At 42.8% G+C, this 20373-nt stretch overlaps 1 protein-coding gene across 3 annotated transcripts in view; it reads left to right on the top strand.

Annotated features, from left to right (window-relative positions):
* Positions 1–20373, top strand: part of WDR19 (WD repeat domain 19) — a 74243-nt gene that overhangs the window by 47641 nt on the left and 6229 nt on the right. For 2 of the 3 annotated variants that reach the window (XM_061582976.1, XM_061582975.1), the window contains exons 31-32: positions 3253–3377; positions 10177–10258. In XM_061582976.1, the coding sequence (XP_061438960.1) occupies positions 3253–3377; positions 10177–10258 (207 nt within the window). Of the gene's footprint in view, positions 1–3252; positions 3378–10176; positions 10259–12749; positions 15360–20373 lie in introns of those variants that run through there. The other variant, XM_061582977.1, reaches the window with a different exon arrangement.

Consider the following 20373-nt stretch of genomic DNA (forward strand, 5'->3'; position numbering starts at 1 on the left):
TGAGCTTGGAGGAGTTGATCTGACCCAACTTTGCCCACCTGGATACTCAATGCAACACCAGCACAGACTGCAGGGACGGGGGGGAGGAGTTGCTGTGGTCTACAGAACTTCCATCTCTGTCACCAGGAAACCACTCTGTCTTGGAGCTGCCTGTGAGGGCCTGCACCTGATGTCAGGCTGAGGAGACAGTAAACTAGGGTTGCTACTTGTGTATTGTCCACCCTGCTGCCCGGCAGCTTCTCTGTCTGAGCTGTCGGAGGACGTCTCGGCTGTGGTATTGGAGGAGCCCAGAATGACAGTGTTGGGTGATTTCGGTGTCCATGCTGAGGCTGCCTCTAGTGTTCCGGCTCGGGACTTCATGGCCTCCATGACAACCATGGGGCTGTCTCAAGTTGTTACTGGCCCAACACATAGGGCAGGGCACACCCTCAACTTGGTTTTTGCTCCAGATGGAGGAAGAGGTGGTCTGGAGATGGGGGGGGGTGGATGTTACCCCACTGTCGTGGTCAGATCACTTCCTGGTGAAGTTTAGACTTATGGCTCTGATCCTTCCCTGAAGAAATGGTGGACAGATTAAGATGGTCCGCCCCGGAGCCTAATGGAATCCACAGGATTCCTGAATGCCCTGGGGGAGTTCCCAGTAGATAGAGCAGGTGACCCTGTTGAAGCCCTTGTCATGCTGTGGAACAGCGAGGCATGTCGGGCTCTTCACACGGTTGCCCCTGAATGCCCTCTCTGGCATTGTGGAGCCCTGCTTGCACCTTGGTACACCAGTGAGCTAAGGGCAATGAAACAGGCTGGATGACGGCTAGAGCGCAAGTGGCAAAAGACATGCTGTGAGGCTGATTGGGCATGAGTAAAACATCATAACCGTGCTTACTGTGTGGTGGTGAGGGCGGCGAAGAAGGCCCACTTCTCTGCCTCCATCGCATCCTCGAGTAGCCGTCTGGTGGAGCTTTTCCGTATTGTCAGGGATCTGTTCACATCAACTCCAGGAAATGGAGTTTTAGACCCTTCGGAAGCCCACTGTGAACTGTTTGCAAAGCAGTTTGAGGGTAAAGTTGCTCGCCTCTGTAGCAGTCTTGACGCCCCATCCACATGTATTGTATTCCCCAGTGAGGTGTCCAGTGCAACATCTGCAAAACTTCTTGGGAACGGTTTCAGTTGATGTGGCCTGATGACATAGACAAGGTGCTTGCGATGATGTGTTCAGCAACATGTCCTCTTGACCCTTGCCCTTCTTGGCTTATTAAAACTGGCCGAGGGGATCTGACTGAGCAGATGCAGGGTGTGGTCAATGCATCATTGTGGGAGGGAGTGGTTCCAGCCGCCTTGAAAGAGGCGGTGATCCGACCACTCCTGAGAAAGCCCTCCCTGGACCCATTGGTTTGTGACAACTACCAACCGGTTGCAAATACCCCCCTTTTAGGGAAGGTGATTGAGAGGGTTGTGGCGCAGCAATTGCAAGTACTCTTGGATGAAACAGACTATCTTGACCCATCCCAGTCTGGGTTCAGGCCTGGTTATGGGACTGAATCGGCCTTGGTCACCCTGATGGATGACCTTTATTGGGAGAAGGACAGGGGGAGTGTGACCCTGTTATTTTTACTTGATCTCTCAGTGGCTTTTGATACCATTGACCATGGTATCCTTCTGGGCCGACTTGGTGAGCTGGGTATTGGAAGCACTGTTTTGCAGCAGTTTCGATCCTATCTCCAAGGTCACTCTCGGAGAATAACATTGGGTGAGTGTCTTTTGGCCCCCTGACAGTTGTGCTGTGGGGTGCCACAGGGTACCATCTTGTCCCTCATGCTGTTTAACATCTATATGAAGCCCTTGGGAGCAATCATCAGGAGAATTGGGGCGAGGTGTCAGTAGTATGCTGACAATACCCAGCTCTATTTCTGTGTAACATCTGAATCAGGAGAGGCCATGCAAGCCCTGGACTGCTGCCTGAACTCGGTGGTGGGCTGGATGAGGGCCAATAAACTGACTCTGAATCCTAGCAAGACGGAGGCACTGTGGGTTGGTGGTTCCCAAGTTCAGATAATTGGTCAGTTGCCTGCTTTGGATGGGGTCATACTCCCTCTGAAAGAGCAGGGCTGTAGTCTGGGGGTGCTCCTGCATCCATCTTTGTCGCTAGAGGCCCAGGTCACCCCAGTGGCTAGGAGTGCCTTTTATCACCTTCGGCTGGTAAGACAGCTGTGGCAGTTTCTGGACCGGGATAGCCTGACCACTGTTGTCTACCCACTGGCAACCTCCAGGCTGGATTACTGTAATGCGCTCTATGTGGGGCTGCCCTTGAGGTTGGTCCAGAAGCTGCAGCTGGTGCAAAATGTAGCAGCGAGACTGCTCACTGGGGCAGGGTATCTCCAACATGTCACCCCGCTGCTGAAAGAATTGCACTGGCTGCCCATTTGCTACTGGGCCAAGTTCAAGGTTCTAGGTTTGGTGTACAAAGCCCTATACAGCTTGGGACCAGGATATCTGAAAGACCGTCTTACCCCTTATATACCCAGTTGATCACTGCGCTCTGCAGGTGAGGACCTCCTGTAGATACCATCTTATCAGGAGGTCCATTCTGCACAATATAGGAAATGGACCTTTAGTGTGGTGGCACCTACCCTGTGGAATTCCCTCCCCTTGAATATTAGGCAGGCGCCATCTCTGCTGTCTTTTTGGTGCCTTTTGAAGACTTTCCTCTTTCAACAAGCCTTTTAAGTTGAGACCTGTCCCAGTCTGTGTCTGTGTTAGAATTGCTTGTTAATAGTTTTTAATAATGTTTTTAACCCTTTTTAAAATGTTTTCAAAGCTTTTTTTAAAAATGTTTTTAACGTTGTTTTGTTTTAATGTATTTTAAGGTCTGCTTTTATGATGATTTAAAGTGTTTTTAGCTCTTCTGTTTGCTGCCCTGGGCTCCTGCTGGGAGGAAGGGCGAGATATCATTCAATCAATCAATCAATCAATAAAATACCTACTTTTCCAAGATAATATTGACCTAGAAGAAGCAAAATGACCAATCTAGATCACAACACCATCTCAAGTACTCAGACGTACTCAGTCAGTGAGAATTGGTAATCAAAGTCTGGATTTCTTTTAGTGTTGCACCTTAATTTAAAGTCTAGTTAAATTTACCTAATTCAGCTGAAATTAATGAAAGCTGGAATATAATGAGGAATAGCAAGCCGTTGCCAGAAAGAAAGTATTTCTGAAATCTAATTACTATTCTTTTGACATTTATTTATAAAAAAGGGAACTACCGAAATGCCCATGATGTTCTCTTCAGTATGTATTCAGAACTGAAAACCCAGAAGATTAAAATACCTTCTGAGATGGCTACAAACCTTATGATTCTACACAGCTATATTTTAGTAAAGGTAATGCCTTGAAAATATAGAGGTATTAATAAGGAATATTAGAGGGAAACTTGTGTAATAAACTTATATGAAATGCATAATGATTGTGTCCCGAGCCTTTTCCAAAAGTTCATGGAGATTCCTGTGCTTCAGTTACTGAAACCATATGATCATTTGAGAAAATCTGGAAAATGTCTATTGTCCTCAATGAAATGACATGTCCTTCATTGTTTAGCTCCAAAGATTTCAAAGTGCCTCAAAGTAAGCCTGGCTAACAGCAGCTGATATTTATCACTTCAGACTGCAGAGATGACGGGAGCATGTGCAGACTGCAGGGGTATGTGGTGGTGATGATATGGGACCTCCATGAACAAGGAATCCCTGCCCATAGAAAACAAATCGGGGGGAAAGCTAAGCTAGAAGCCCTCTCCTTAATATCTGTCTTTTTCTATAAATGAAACATACATGTGAGGGGAACAGTCCAGGAACACTTTTACCACCTCATGAGCTGATTGTGTAGTTGAGCCCTAAATTGAAAATAAAATAAAAAGCAGTGTAGGCTGATGCCTGCCTATCTATCACAGTCACTTTTTATAGAAATTGTACTTGAAGGGAGCTCAAAATTAAAAAATTAAAACATCAAACCTGCCTATAACCTTCCACTTTGGGGCAGAGGGGGGAGGGAGCACACACAAAGACAGGGGTGGAGAACAAGGGAGTTCCCCACCCTCATGGGGCACCATTACATTAGGGATGCATTTTTCCTTTGCCCACATGGTTGCAAACAAACCATGTGGGCAAAGGAACAGTTCCTTCTGGGGCTTGTTGTAGGTAATGTTAAGCTGATTGTCACTTATAGCAAGCCACACTTTGGGTAGGGATCAGCTGCACTACAAGGTTCCCTGCTGGGAATTCACTTTAAGGCTCCCAGTTTGCTTCTTTGCAGACACATCTTTACCCACCCCACACCTGACATTACATGTGGTGGTTGTTATGTGCCTTCAAGTCGATTACGACTTATGGCGACCCTATGAATCAGTGACCTGCAGTAGCATCTGTCATGAACCACCCTGTTCAGATCTTGTAAGTTCAGGTCTGTAGCTTCCTTTATGGAATCAATCCATCTCTTGTTTGGTGTTCCTCTTTTTCTACTCCCTTGTTTTTCCCAGCATTATTATCTTTTCTAGTGAATCATGTCTTCTCATTATGTGTTCAAAGTATGATAACCTCAGTTTCATCATTTTAGCTTCTAATGATAGTTGTGCTTTAATTTGTTCTAACACCCAATTATTTGTGTGTTTCGCAGTCCATGGTATGTGCAAAGCTCTCTCCAATGCCACATTTCAAATGAGAGATCGGGAATACCATGGTCTGAATGACCCTGACTTTGGTGTTCAGTGATACATCTTTGCATTTGAGGACATTTTATAGTTCTCTCATAACTGCCCTCCCTAGTCCTAGTCTGATTTCTTGACTATTGTCTCCATTTTGGTTAATGGTCATTGTCAACTTTAAAGTTACTTACATCTTCTGTTGTCATTACTTTAGTCTTTTTGACGTTCAGCTGTAGTCCTGCTTTTGTGCTTTCCTCTTTAACTTTCATCAGCATTCATTTCAAATCCTTACTTGTTTCTGCTAGTACTATGGTATCATCTGCATATCTTAAATTATTGATATTTCTCCCTCTAATTTTTACACCTCCATCTTGGTCCAATCCCGCTTTCCATATGGTATGTTCTGCGTATAGATTAAGCAAATAGGGTGATAAAATACACCCGTCTCACACCCTTCCTGATTGGGAACCAGTCGGTTTCTCCTTGTTCTGTCCTTACAGTAGTCTCTTGTCCAGAGTATAGGTTGCACGTCAGAGCAATCAGATGCTGTGGCACCCCATTTCTTTTAAAGCAGCATTCCATAGTTGTTCATGATGTACACAGTTAAAGGCTTTGCTGTAATCTATAAAGCACAGGGTGATTTCCTTCTGAAATTCCTTGGTCCTTTCCATTATCCAACATATGTTTGCGATATGTTCTCTGGTGCCTCTTCCCTTTCTAAATCCAGTAGGGAACAGAGAAGAATTAGAAAATGTGGGAAAATGGGGCTTAGGGGATAGAAATGAAGCAGGAGAGAGACTTATTGAATTATGTGAAGCCAATAATCTGTTTCTTGCAAACACATTTTTTGAGCAACTGAAAAGATGATTGTTGACATGGACATCACCAAATGGTCAATATAGGAGTCAAACTGATTATGTAATTGGAAGCAGAAGATGGAGAAGTTCCATACTTTCTGCGAAAACAAGACCAGGAGCAGACTGCGGCACAAATCATGAACTGGTAATATTGAAAATCAAAGTAAAGCTGAAGAAGAACAACAGAGCAATCATAATGCCAAAATACAGTCTAAATAACATCCCAGAAGAATTTAAAGATCAAATAAGGAACAGATTTGAGGCTTTAAACCTAGCTGATAGAGAACCAAAAGAACTATGGAGTGAAGTCAGAGACATTAACAGGGAAGAATACAAAAAGACAATACCTCTAATTAAAAAGAAAGACTTCAGTGGATGACTGAGAAAACTCTTAAAATGGCTAAAGATAGAAGAAAAGCTAAAGGAGAGAGAAACATGGTTAGAACCCTAAATGCAATAATATAGCGACTAGTAAGTAGGGACAAAGAACTACTACAATAATTATTGTACAGAAATAGAAGAGGATAATGAAAAAGGTAGAACAAGAGCCCCATTCCAAATGATTAGAGAAATCAAAGGGAAATCCAAACCAACAGTAGGGATGTTGAATAATCAACAGGAGAACACACTGACTGACCAAGATAAAATAAAAGGAAGATAGAAGCAATACACTGAAGAATTATATAAAAGAGATGCAAGGATGACAGGTTCATATGAAGAACCATATGAAGAAGAACCAGAAATTCTAGAATGTGAGGTGGAAGATGCTGTTAAAGTACTTGGAAGAAACAGATCACCAGGAATAGATGGCATACCAATAGAGTTGCTACAAGCTACTGAGATGGAATCGGTCCAAATTTTGACAAAAATTTGTCAACAAATATGGAAAATAAAACAATCACCAACAGACTGGAAACATTCAATATACATTCAAATTCTAAAGAAACGGGATCACAGGGAATGCAGCAATTATGGAACTATTGCCCTAATATCCCATGCAAGTAAAGTAATGCTCAAGATTCTACAACAAAGACTCCTACCATATACTGAGCGAGAAATGTCAGATGTCCAAGCTGGATTTAGAAAGGGAAGAGGCACCAGAGACCATATCACAAACATACGTTGAATAATGAAACGGACCAAGGAATTTCAGAAGCAAATCACCCTGTGCTTTATAGATTACAGCAAAGCCTTTGATTGTGTGGATCACAAAAAACTATGAAATGCTTTAAAAGAAAAAGGGGTGCCACAGCATCTGATTGTTCTTTTTTTTTTTATTAATAATTTTTATTCAAATTTTTCAAAAAACAAACAAAACAAAGTCAAAAAAACATAACAATACCACAACAAAAAATAAAAAATAAAATAGTTGACTTCCGATTTGTCGCAGATCAGCTATAAGTATACAATATACATCAAACCTGTCCCTTAATATATACATACAGAATCCCTTTTCTCCATAGGCTGTCTTAATTAATCGTCAAATCCCAATATCATCATTTTATTTTGATCTTTCAACAAAAAGTCTAAGAGAGGCTTCCATTCCTTAAGAAATGTATCTGTCGATTTTTCTCTAAGTAAACATGTCAATTTATCCATTTCTACTAAGTCCATTAATTTCAATAGCCATTCTTCCATTGTTGGTGTTGATTCCATTTTCCACTTTTGTGCATATAATAATCTTGCTGCCGTAATCATATATAATATTATTCTTCCATATTTCTTTTCTATTTGTTTATCCATAAAACCCAATAAAAAAAATTCTGGTTTTGATTGAATATTTATCTTTAGAATTTTTTGCATCTTCCTACCTATCTGTGCCCAAAATGATTTTGCCTTTTTACACAGCCACCACATATGATAAAATGATCCTTCTTGTTGTTTACATTTCCAACAAACATTAGAAACATTACTATACATTTTTGACAACTTTTCTGGAGTCATATACCAACGGTACATCATTTTATAAAAATTTTCTTTAAGATTATAGCATAGTGTAAATTTCAAGCCTTTTTTCCACATATTTTCCCATTGATCCATTTGTATGTTATAACCAAAATTTTTTGCCCACTTTACCATACACTCTTTTACTTGTTCTTCCTCCATATCCATTTTCAATAAGAGTTTATACATTTTCGCAATTATATTTTCATCATTTGTACACAATCCTATTTCAAAATCAGATTTACTTATTTCAAACCCATACATTTTCTTATCTATTTTATATCTTTCTAACAATTGTAAATAGGCAAACCATTGAAAACTATATCCTTCCTTTGTCAGTTGTTCTCTCTCTTTCATTATATATTCTCCATGTACATTTTCTAATAGTTCTTGATAAGTTAACCATTTCTCTTTTCCAGCCATTTCTCTTCTGTAAAACGCTTCTTGACTTGAGACACATAATGGTATTTTCGAATAAAACCTTGGTTTATATCTATTCCATATTTTCAACAGAGGACGTCTTATAAAATGATTGTTAAAGTCTACATTTACTTTTACTTTGTCATACCATCACAAACATACGTTGAATAATGACACGGACCAAGGAATTTCAGAAGCAAATCACCCTGTGCTTTATAGATTACAGCAAAGCCTTTGATTGTGTGGATCACGAAAAACTATGAAATGCTTTAAAAGAAAAAGGGGTGCCACAGCATCTGATTGTTCTGATGCACAATCTATACTCTGTTCAAGAGGCTACTGTAAGGACACAATATGGAAAAACTGATTGGTTCCCCATTAGAAAGGGTGTGAGACGGGTGTATTTTATCACCATATTTGTTTAATCTATAAGCAGAACATACACAGAAAGCAGTTTTGGATCAAGATGAAGGTGTGAAAATTGGAGGGAGAAATATCAATAATTTAAGATACGCAGACAATATCATACTACTAGCAGAAACTAGTAATGATCTGAAATGAATACTGATGAAAGTTAAAGAGGAAAGCACAAAAGCAGGACTACAGCTGAACATCAAGAAGGCTAAAGTAATGACAACAGAAGATTTACGTAACTTTAAAGTTGACAACGAGGACATTGAACTTTGTCAAGGATTACCAATACCTTGGCACAGTCATTAACCAAAATGGAGACAATAGTCAAGAAATCAGAAGGCGGCTAGGTCTGGGGAGGGCAGCTATGAAAGAACTAGAGAAGGTCTTCAAATGCAAAGATGTAGCACTGAACACTAAAGTCAGGATCATTCAGACCAAGGTATTCCCGATCTCTATGTATGGATGTGAAAGTTGGACCATGAAAAAAGTGGATAAGAGAAGAATCAACTCATTTGAAATGTGGTGTTGGAGGAGAGTTTTTCGGATACCATGGACCACAAAAAAGACAAATAATTGAGTGTTAGAACAAATTAAACCAGAACTATCATTAGAAGCTAAAATGATAAAACTGAGGTTATCATACTTTGGACATATAATGAGAAGACATGGTTCACTAGAAAAGACAATAGTGATGGGAAAACAGAAGGGAGTAGAAGAAGAGGAAGACCAAACAAGAGATGGTTTGACTCCATAAAGGAAGCCACATACCTGAACTTACAAGATCTGAACAGGGTGGTTTATAGCAGATGCTATTGGAGGTCACTGATTCATAGGGTCACCATAAGTCGTAATAGACTTGAAGGCACGTAACACACACAGACATAGGCTGTCTTAAAGCCCTTCTCAAAAGTGCTCCTTTTAACATTGGAGTGGGTGGCAGCAGAGGCCCACCAGCCTGCCCACTCTCTCCCTCCAGTGTTTAAAGGAGAAGGGGGGCAGATGCTTCAAAGAGCACTTTTGCAGATGGCTTTCAGACAGCCCCTGCACTACCATTTGAATCTCTGGGGACTCAAATGGAAGTCCAGGGGCTGTCTCAAGCCCTTAGCAAAAGCACTCTTTGAATTATTCCTTGCTTCTTCTTTCAGCAAGCAGGAGGGTGTGTGGCAGTGGAGGATGAGGAGAGGCGGAAGGAGCCTGCTCCCTTCTCTTCTCCCCCATCTGCTGCCACCACACACCCACATGCTTGACGGAGAAGCACACTGCTGCTTTAAAGAGTGCTTTTGCAAATGGCTTTGTGGGCAAAATTGGACCCCCTCATGGGCTAAGAGTGGTCTGTGGGCCAGGGGTTCCCCATTCCTGATATCAGGTGTGAGGTAGGTGAGCATAGTTTGAAAAAACATGGCCTTGTGGGCCAAATTAGGACACCTGCCAGGCTTAATTTGGCCCACGGGCTCAAGTTTCTCTACTACTGCACTATGTAATCAACCACTAAACTGTGACATAACACAGAATTAAATAGAAGTTGTATGTGTGCCATTCTGGAGGTGGGAGCTGGCTCTGCTGCTGTGTTACAGACAACATGAGATTATTCTTCAAGAACATCATTTGGTCTGATTACTATGCAGTGCGAAAAATCAAGTTCAATAAATGCTTTTAAAATGATCCCCCCCCATGGCCTGTTTTTGCCTTTTTCTATGAATCTTGCTCCTCCTGCCAAAACCTTTGTTCCCTCAACACTTCATGGGTTGTACTTCCATGTTATGGCTGTATGTTTGTGACACACAAAACCACATGGCTGGACAGATCCTAAAAATTGCAACTGTTTTTGAATAATTCACATTTGTCTTTCAGATTCATGTTAAATGTGGCGACCATATGAAGGGAGCACGTATGCTTATTCGTGTGGCCAATAATATCAGCAAGTTTCCATCCCGTAAGTGTTAACTGTACTGGGAATGCAGGAAGTCGTTGGCAAGATGCTAAAACTTAGACTAAATTTAAGCCAAGATCCTGGTGACAACTTTAGGGCCTCATCATTAAAAGCTTTTTCCATAGGTGGCCAGGGACTTCAGGCAAACGTTTGTGAGGTTTCCTTCAAGTTGTATGAGCCATAATTTGCTCTAGGGTTTTGTAGGTTTAATGTTAATGTTTAATGTTAGAGTTTCCTCCAAGCTGTGTTAGGCACAATTTGCTTTGGGTTGATATTTGCAGGTCAAGAATCAGACAGAAAATGACTCCAGAGTTACATGGGTGATGGGATAAGAAAGAAAGTAACAGGGGACCCAAAATTTGGAGTAAGAGATGGAAGCTGTTGCTACAGCCAAGCTCTAAGAAAATAGTCCTGGGCCAGATATAGCTGTGGAGATGCAAGTCCTAGACAAAATGGGCTTTAGACTTTTCTGGCACTGTGTCGTTCTTTGCAGTGGAGGACATTCTGGTGTAGGGATTACGCCTTCCTCTAGGATGACAGGCAGGGTCTACGAAGCTTTGCCTTCTCTCTAGGGGAAGGAGTCATCCCGCCCTCTAGTCTGGCCCTGCCTGCAGTCAGAGACAGTTAGGGTCCCTTGCTGTTCTTCATTGACTGGTGCTTTTTAACTGTTTTCTCTACTGTTAGTGAGTTGTTGTTTTTTTGCTTTATTCCTCCTCTCCCTTTCCTCAGGTGTCTCTGTGTGCTGGGTTTCACGATTTTTATTTCTTTTTTCCCTGTATGAGAGGTTGCTCTGACTTTGCTGGTTCCGGGGAAAATACCTCACAAGCACCCTTTGGGGCATGTCAGTGGCTACCAGGGTTCGCCCCAAGCCCTGGCTGTTGTTTGCACTGTCTTTTTCTTTGTCCCCCAGCAGCCTTGGCTGCCAGTCTGAGCTGCTGCTCCATTCGCGGAAGCGCTGCATTTAACTCTCTCTGAATTTTATCTAGCCATTTCACAACCTTGGCTTGAGAAGGAGAATTGTCTGGGGAGGAACTGGAGACTGTCCCTACCCAGCCCAGGCTGTTTGACTCTGAGGTGTTCCAGCCTCTATTGATTAAAGAATGCAGGATTCTTCAGCTCTCTGCTGAGGAAGCAGCACCACAACCCCCAGCTGCATCCGCTTCTGTTGGTGCCAAGGAAACCTTTCCTTCTGTTTGGACGAGGCCTTCTTTGGTGCCTTTTCCACAGACTTTCAATAATGCCTGGTGGGCCGAATGGGCACATCCTAACAAGGGGAAATTGGTGTCTAGATTTGCTATCTAGAAAACTACAGTTTTCCTGAGAATGTTATGCAGCAACTTTATATCCTGCCTATAGTGCCTCCTATTGCTGCTTTAGCTTCCTCTGATGTCATCCCCTCAGAGGGAAAAAGGTGTGACAAGAAGGTAGAGCATGCACCACGTAGGAGTTCTGAGGCAGATGCTGTAGCGTTTAAGGCATCTACGACTGCCTCGGTTATTTCTAGATCTGCCTTCATGTGGGCAGAGGAGTTAGGGGCAAGGCAGGATGTGCCAAAGTCAGTTAAGGATGTGCTGAAAAAGATTTCATATGCTTCGACCTTAGCAGCAGATGTGGCCTTCAATGTATTACAGTATGATGCCCATTCTGTGGCGGCTACCACAGTAGTGAGGCGTAATATTTGGCTTCGCCAATGGGAAGTTGATGCAGGCTTACAAATGAGGTTAGTTGGTTTCTCCTTTTCAGGGGCCAAGCTTTTTGATGATCTGTTTATAAGAGCATCTTGTTGAGACACAAGATAAGAGGAAGGCTCTTCCCTCTGCCCGTAAGGACAATCACAAGGGCCGTCAGCAGTTGTTTTTCCATCCCTACAGGCAGTTTAAAAGCCAAGAGGTTTTGCCTCTTATTGGCCACATTGGAGGTGACAGGATAGAGGAGGTGGCCACTCTCCTGCAAAAATGAGGGGAAATCCTTCCTTATCCAAGTTTGCTAGGGGTGCAGAGAAGCTGCCCTCTGCATGACTCTGCAAGTCCTCTGGTGGGGTCAAGGTTACTTCAAGTTGCCCACATGTGGGGGGGGGCAGTAACCTTGGACAAGTGGGTCTTGGACACTGGCTTGTGGATTCTCTCTAGAGTTTGTCCGCAGGCCACACTTTTTTTGTTCATACCCCCTGGTCCCACAGTTTAGACAAACATGGGAAATACTTACAGGCCATAAAGCATCTAGTGGATATTCAGGCCAGAGAGGAAGTTCCATGCCCATAGAAGAGATCTGGGATCTATTCCATTTTTTTCTTGGTGCCAAAAACAAATGGAGACATCTGGGCCATCCTCGACCTCAAGTGGCTCAACACTTGAATTGCTAGGAGATGGTTCAAGATGGAGATCCTGAGGTCAATTGTGACTGCCCTAAGAATGGGCGACTAGATGACCTCAATTGATCTCTCTGAGGCCTACCTCTATATCCCCATTCTGAAAGCTCATTGTCGTTCTCTCAGGTTCGGCTACGATGGCACTACTACCAGTATTGGGCGTTGCTCTTTGGCCTCTCCTCAGCACCAGGGGTCTTCACCAAGGTACTGGTGGCATTAGTGGCCTTCCTAAGGTCAAGGGGTGTTCATCTTCATCCTTACCTAGATGACATTCTGGTTCAAAGTTGGTGACGGAGTGCTTGCATAAGAGATACTAAGACCACCCTCGTTTGGCTCCAGCACTTCACAGTGAACTTGGAAAAGTGTTCTCTAGTCTCTTCACAAACTCTTACCCATTTAGGGGTACAGCTCAACACAAGTCTGTTTTGCATGTCCCTCACACCAGAGAGGGTGGAAAAGATCACCAATGTGGTTTTGCATATTGCATCCATATGGAGTTGATGTTTCTTCAGGGCCTTCTGCTTACGATCTGGTTCGCTGGGTGCAGTTCCATGCACCCAATCTTCAACTTCTCCTATTGCCCTTCAGGATCAGATAGCAGCTTGCCAATGGCTGTTTCTCCGTATACCCAGACATCTCAAGCAGGAGCTAATGTGGTGGTTGTCTCTCCAGAGGCTCACAGAGGGAGTGAGCCTGGAAGAGCTGCAATGTTTGGTGCTAACAACAGATGCAAGTCTTTATTGCTGGGGAGCTCATATAGGTCACAGGGTGGTACAGGGAACATGGACCTTGGTGGAGTCTCATCTGAGCATAAGTGTCTTAGAGTTCTGTGTGATCTTCTACTTGTGTGCACCGACTTCAGTGCCAATGCATGTGTGAACAAGCAGGGAATAACTTGGTCAGTGGTTCTGAGGCTGAATATCTCCTTTGCTGGGTAGAATTCAATCTGCTCTCTCTGAAAGCCGAACACCTGGCAGGCCTGGAGAATGTTGTGGTAGATTGGCTGAGTCAAACGGTCATAAAGGAGGTGGAGAGGCAGTTGAGCCTGCAAGTATTTTGAATAATGATGGATCACTTCAGGGAGCCAAGATCAGATCTATTTGCCTCCCCAGAGAACATTCAGTTACCTGTCTTCCTATCTCCCCTTCCATGTCCGACAGCCTGCGGGGTGGATGTGTTGTAGGTTCCCTGGCCATTGGGGCTTCTATATGCATTTCCCTCCTTCAGTTTGATTCAGCAAACTCTGAGGATTGCCCAGAATTGGGCAGAGGTGATCTTAGTGGCTCCTTACTAGCCCAGGAGGCCTTGGTTTTCCAATCTAATTCATATGTTGGTGAAATACCCTTGGGTGCCTACTTGTGTGTCCAGACCAATTGCTTCAGAGTCCAGTAGTCCATCCCAGGTCAGAGTTGTTCCAGTTGACAGGCTGGAGGCTGACCAGCTCTGCCTGACAAAGTTGGGATTCTCAGGTAAGATCTTGGACACCTTGTTGTCTTCCAGACAGGCCTCCACAAACAGAGTGTATTGTACCACCTGAAAGGCATTCTTGGTGTAGAGAAAAGGTGGATCCCTTGTCTAGGGATGGACAAAGGTTACAGGCTGGGATGGACAAAGGTTCAAGCACCAAACTATCAAGTGACAGGCAGGTGTGCTGAGTAGTATTTTTTCTAGTTTGGGTGGCACATCTCTCTCGTCTCACCCTCTTTACAAAAGGTTTATCAGAGGAGTATTCTCAGGTGGTCCAATCTGGAATCTCAATTGGGTTCTGTCTACTTTGACTGGTGTTTGCTTTGAACCCATGGCCACCTGTCCTTTAAATATTCTTACCCTTAAGGCAGTTTTTCTAGTTGCTGTTACTTCAGCCAGGAGGGTTTCGGAACTGAGGGCCCTCTCAGCCGACCCACAACTGTGTATTTTTCATCAAGATAAAGTGGCTTTGCATCCAAACCCATCTTTTTTGCCCAAAGTCAACTCAGTCTTTCATAGGTCCCAGGAGGTTGTTCTTCCTTCTTTCTGCCCAAACCCTTCCTGTTCTCAAGAAATATGCTGGCATCCCCTGGATGTGTGGTATGCTCTGCGATTTTATTTAGATTGAACTCTAGAGTTCCATCGTTCTGAATCATTGTGGCATTTTCTGGGCCTTCTAAAGGGAGGAATGTGTCTTCCTCATCGATTTCTCACAGTTGCATTCGGCAATCTCTCAGGCATACACTGCCTTGGGCAAGAAGCCTCCAGGTGGTATCACCACCCATTCAGTAAGGGGGGGGGCACTGCTTTGGCTCCATTTAAAGGCAACTTTCCAGTCTTGGACATTTGCAGAGCTGCCACATGTATTACACTGCATACTTTTGTTAAACACTACAAAATAGATAGTTTCTCATCAGCTGATGTGGTGTTTGGCAGGAAGGTGCTTCAGAGGATTGTTCACCGGTAGGTGTTGGACAGAGGAAGCGCACCCAGGAAAGAGGGGACTGCTCTGATACATCGCTAAAACAGAATGTTCTCCACTGCTAACAGGCAAAAACTAAAGTTTTACTTCCCGTGAACTTCTGTTTAATGTTGGCAGTAAAGGGCATTCTCCCCACCTTTCCTTCCTCTGCCAGATTTTTTACATATTTTCTCATCCTCTAACTAGAGGGGGTGGGGGGTTGGATTTTAGGGCTTCTGCTTCTGCAGAAGTTAGTGTGTTTAGGTTGTTTTGTTTTCATCTTTTGTCTGGTGGTATACATATTGTTGTATTAAATGGCTCGTCTCTATTTTCCTGGTTGCTTGATCCTTTTTTCTCAGATTTTCTATGCTCTTCCTAATTAAGGCATAGTATGTTTCAATAGTTTGGGGTCAAGGAGTTGTTCTGGCTCTGCCAGTCGGACTAGAGGAAGGGATGACTCCTCCCCCTGGAGAGGAGGCAAAGTTTTGTGGACACTGCCTGTCATCCCAGAGGGAGACATCATCCCTACAACAGAATGTCCTTCACTGCCAACATCAAACAGACGTTCACGGCAAGTAAAACTTCAGTGTTTTTGTAACCTCTTTTGTAATGCTAGCTCACATGGAGTCTTTGAGGCTTTGCTAGGTTTTTAAAATAATTTAAAAGAAGTAATATTAATGCTTCTTACCGATGTTGAGAGCTGTGAACTGATGCTGGGTCAGGGATGGGGGGAACAAATTAGTTAAGGACATAACAGATGCCTTGTTAGATCTGGCCAGCCACTGTCTGATTCATCGATTCATCCATTGCCCTTCCTCAGAAAAAGTCCAGGGTGATGTACATCAAACACAGACAAAGTACAACAAAACATTGCCAAAAACATATACACACTGAAAACAGAGACATACATTGCTAATGAGGAGTACACCTTTTTCAATTGGCATCTGAAATCCAACAATGAGAGAAGACCATTCCAGAGTCAGGGCCAAAGAGGATCACGGAGAAGACCTTTCTACACAACCCCTCACTTTGAATTCTGGTGAGGACTGCAAGCAGAGCACACACACACACACCACCAGTCGTAAGAATTGAGTTTGCTGAGATGACACTGGGAAGGGTATGATGGAGATAAACCCATCATGTGTTGTTCCTACCACCTGTTGTTTCATACCACCTGTGACCATGGAGATTTGGTTATGGGCCACTCCTGAAATGCTCTTTTTTTCTTAAGTAATTTCACTTGCTAAAGTATGCACTTTTATGAAGGAAATGCTCTTTTCTGTGGTGGTGCCCTGACTTTGGAATACTCTCCCTAGAGAGGCTCTGCTGGCATCTCCCTTACCATCTTGTCAGGGCCAGGTTAAATGCTTTCTTGTTTACCCAGACATTTTAAAGGGGTCACATTTATCTTCAGTCTGCTTTTTGGATATCAGCTGTTGCCTTTTAGTTTGGTTTGCTTTTATTATATTTTATTTTTGTTGTTTATACACCACTCTGAGTTCCATTTGGAGGTTTAGAATTTTTTAAACTAAATAGGAGGGAGGCCAAGCCTTAAGCCAATATCTTATTGGTAACATATTAATTCCCCAGCTGTGTTCCTTCTGGAGTATTGTAAATTATTAACATATATAGCCAGTAAAATGAATGCAAAATGCTGAAGTAAATTAATATTTTGGCATAGGTCAATGACATATGGAACATTACCTCAACAGTTCAACATGCATCATTTTTTATTAAGAAATTTTATAATCTGCCTAATCAAAAAATCTCTAAGTGGTGTACATAGAACAGTAAAGTAATTATCAATAATATACAGATAAAACCAACAACTACACATGACTAAGTTATATGTCCAGATAGGCTTGCTGAAATAAAGGTGTTTTTCGCAGGCGTCTACAACAATATAGCAAGGGGGCCTGCCTAATGTTAATAGGCAGGGACTTCCAAACCATGAGTGCTGCCACACTGAAAGATGGACTCCTCACAGATGAGGGGGGGGATATATGGCTCTTGTACAAAGTGCAAGTTCCGCAGCGTGAAAACAGACAAGTAGGCACTTATGGGGCAAGGCTATTCCTCCAGTAATGGGCCCTCAAGCTGCTAAAGGCTTTATATATTCACTAATAGGCAAAAAACCTTGCGGTTTTTCACAGGCCAATCCATTTGCTGTGTTGCTTGGAAGAATTTAGTACCATGCGCCTCTGAGCATATGGTGAGTGGTGGCAACACCTGCCATCTCCAAAGATGGAGAATTATATTTTTGTATGTTCGTTGGTGTTCTTCTTAATTTGCTTCTTTCTTGTGTTACTAATGTTTCTATAGAGAATCTAATCTAGAAAATTTTATTTCCCTCGTTATTCATCCTAGAAATCTCTGTCAAGTTTATTTTTATTAATTTCAAAGCCTTTTTACTGGTCAATGTCATATGATGGTGAAGACAGCCTTTTCTGTTTCAAATTGGAGGTTATATTCTATTTCTATTTTGGGTGCGCTAACAGTTGAATCTGAAACTGCAGTTTGATGTAAAATCAGACTGATTACGATATGTTGCTGCTTCAGCAATGACTCTAGCTGTTAGAAAAAAGAGGGTGCATGTTTTCAGCCTGCTGTGTTTAAACCACTTCATTTAAGGCAAGGTGGGCACGGTCAATTAAAAACATAAATCACACCTAGAATTTTGGTAGAATATATTTCAACTCCCACTGTTTTATCTTGTGCAAATGAGACATGCCTGATGTCCACTGGAGACTGTTCTACAGAATAGTCAGTGCCATTATTCCACAATTGTTTTTGGAGTTTTTTTAGTGTAAATTTTGCAAAGTGTTGCTGTACTTCACATATTCACAGAAATAGAAACAAAAGAAAATGATTTCCTATAGGAAACTTCACTAAAATTGCTGAGTAAATCAGACATATTTAAAGTGACCATCTGAACTATATCAACTGTCTTAATAATGTTGCTTCCTCCCTGCTAAAACAATATCAGCACAGCACATGTCTTTTCTATTATTTGGGCTGATTGCAGGTGTTGCCATCACTTACCATATGCTCACAGGCACATGTTACCAAATTCTTCCAAGCTATACAGCAAGCGGATTGGACTGTGAAAGACCAACCCAAATTGTGTTTGCATTTTTACACATTTGTAGGGCAGTCCAATATTTCAGAGAGGAGGTCAGGTCTCCTACTCCCCTGGTGCATTCACTATAGCTGCCCAGTTCCCCTGCTTTTTTAAGTTTGATAGAAATATCCGTTGGCTATAGGTACGCTCTTAAACTGCAAAGTTTTTTGCCTATTAGTGAATTTCTCTGCTTTTTAATCCGGGATGTAAGAAATGGGATCCTGTGCAAGTTTGCTGAGAAGGGATTGATCATGTGCATGTTTATTGAGTTCAGTGGGATTTATTTCCCTGCAATCATGCTTAGGATATGTGAAACTGACCACAGGGTCTCTCTGAGACTGAGAGGCAGTGACTGGCCCAAGGTCACCCAGTACGTTTCATGGCTATGTGAGGATTCGAACCCTGGTCTCCGAACCCTGAGGGGGTCATAGTCCAACACTGAGCAGGGGAGGGGCAGGGAGGGAAACAGGAGGGGGAGGGGAGGGGATTGGGTGGGTGGGCACTGGACAGAGGGGAAGCCCTTTTCCTTTCCAAAAGGAAAACACTGTGAACAGTATAATTGCTTTTCAGCGTTTCCCCCACCTTTTTATTCTACAGCAGCCACATGTAGCCTCCCACCCAAATTTAAACCAAAGCTGTCCCTGGCCACATCCACACCATGCCTTTATTTCACTTTGGACAGTCATGGCTTCTCTGAAAGAATCCTGGGAAGTGTAGTTAGTGAAGGGTGCTGAGAGTTGCTGGGAGACGCCGTGTTCCCCTCACAGACCTTCAATCAGAGTGGCTAACTGTTAAAGATATGATTGCACTCTTCAAGTACATTAAAGGTTGTCACATAGAGGAGGGCCGGGATCTCTTCTTGATCGTCCCAGAGTGCAGGACACGGAATAATGGGCTCAAGTTGCAGGAAGCCAGATTTCAACTGAACATCAGGAAAAACTTCCTAACTGTTAGAGCCATACAACAATGGAACCAATTACCTAGAGAGGTAGTGGGCTCTCTGACACTGGAGGCATTCAAGAGGCAGCCGGACAGCCATCTGTCGGGAATGCTTTGATTTGGATTCCTGCATTGAGCAGGGGGTTGGACTCGATGGCCTTGTAGGCCCCTTCCAACTCTACTACTCTATGATTCTATGAAACCACTCTGGCCACTGGAGCTCTGTCAGTGGAATAGAAGTCTCCTCTCAGCACCCTTCACAAACTACACTTCCCAGGATTCTTTGGGAGAGGCTCAAGTGAAATCAAAGTCTGGTGTGGGTTTGGCCCCCTGATTAGCCAAGACAAGCAGCTGGGAGTCTGGCTTTTAGAACACTGACAGTTGGTTCTTACTCAGCATGCCTGACGCTATCATTCAGTTCAATGCAAAATTTCTTAAATTAATTAAAAATCAGCCAGGCATTTTTTTAACTTTTAAACTGCAGAAGATGAAGGTCAGAGTATGGGGCAAGGTCAGTAAGGGGATTCCAGGTCCTCTGTGAACATGGCTGATTTTTAATGAATTTCAACAGACTATGAGAACTCTGACAGAAAAAAGTCCAAAAGTGCTCTGGGTTTTTTCTCTCTCTTTTTACACTTTGAACTCTCGATTCTCTCTGACTGTTTTGTGTATTGTCATGTAAATTGAGAGGGTTGTTAAGCAAGCATTTCTGAGTTCAGGAATATAAATTCTGTAAGGTTTTGTTTTGAAATGAGCTTATGGGAAGCATCAGAATGGCATGGGGGGTATTTTCAATTTTACATTGCGGAATGTGAAAAATCCATGCTGGCTATAGTATATAGCCACTCTCATGGCTGTATAATTAGTAGTAAAAGTTTGAACTTGGCCCAGTAGCAATTGGTAGCCAGTGCAGATCTTAGAGCAGAGGTGTAATATGCTGGCAGGGTTTCGCTCTTGTCAGTAATCATGCTGTGGTATTCTGCATGAAGAACAGTTTCTGGACAAGGGAAGCCCTACATAAAGTGTGTTGCAGTAATCCAATACTGAAGTTACCAGTGCTACATAAAAAAGCCCAGTCATACATCACTACATATCCTGTAACATCAATACCTCAAAACTTTGATAAATAAGTAGTGCTGCAAAATATAATAGAAGTCAGAGCTAGATCCAGACTAAGTCAGTTAGTCTTGGGTCTCACTGAACTCAATGCGACAATGTAGTCATGACTTAAGTCACAGTGTTTTAATGCAAACTGAGTGCAA

Source organism: Rhineura floridana, chromosome 9, assembly GCF_030035675.1.
Source record: "Rhineura floridana isolate rRhiFlo1 chromosome 9, rRhiFlo1.hap2, whole genome shotgun sequence".
In the NCBI taxonomy this organism is placed as follows: Eukaryota; Metazoa; Chordata; class Lepidosauria; order Squamata; family Rhineuridae; genus Rhineura; species Rhineura floridana.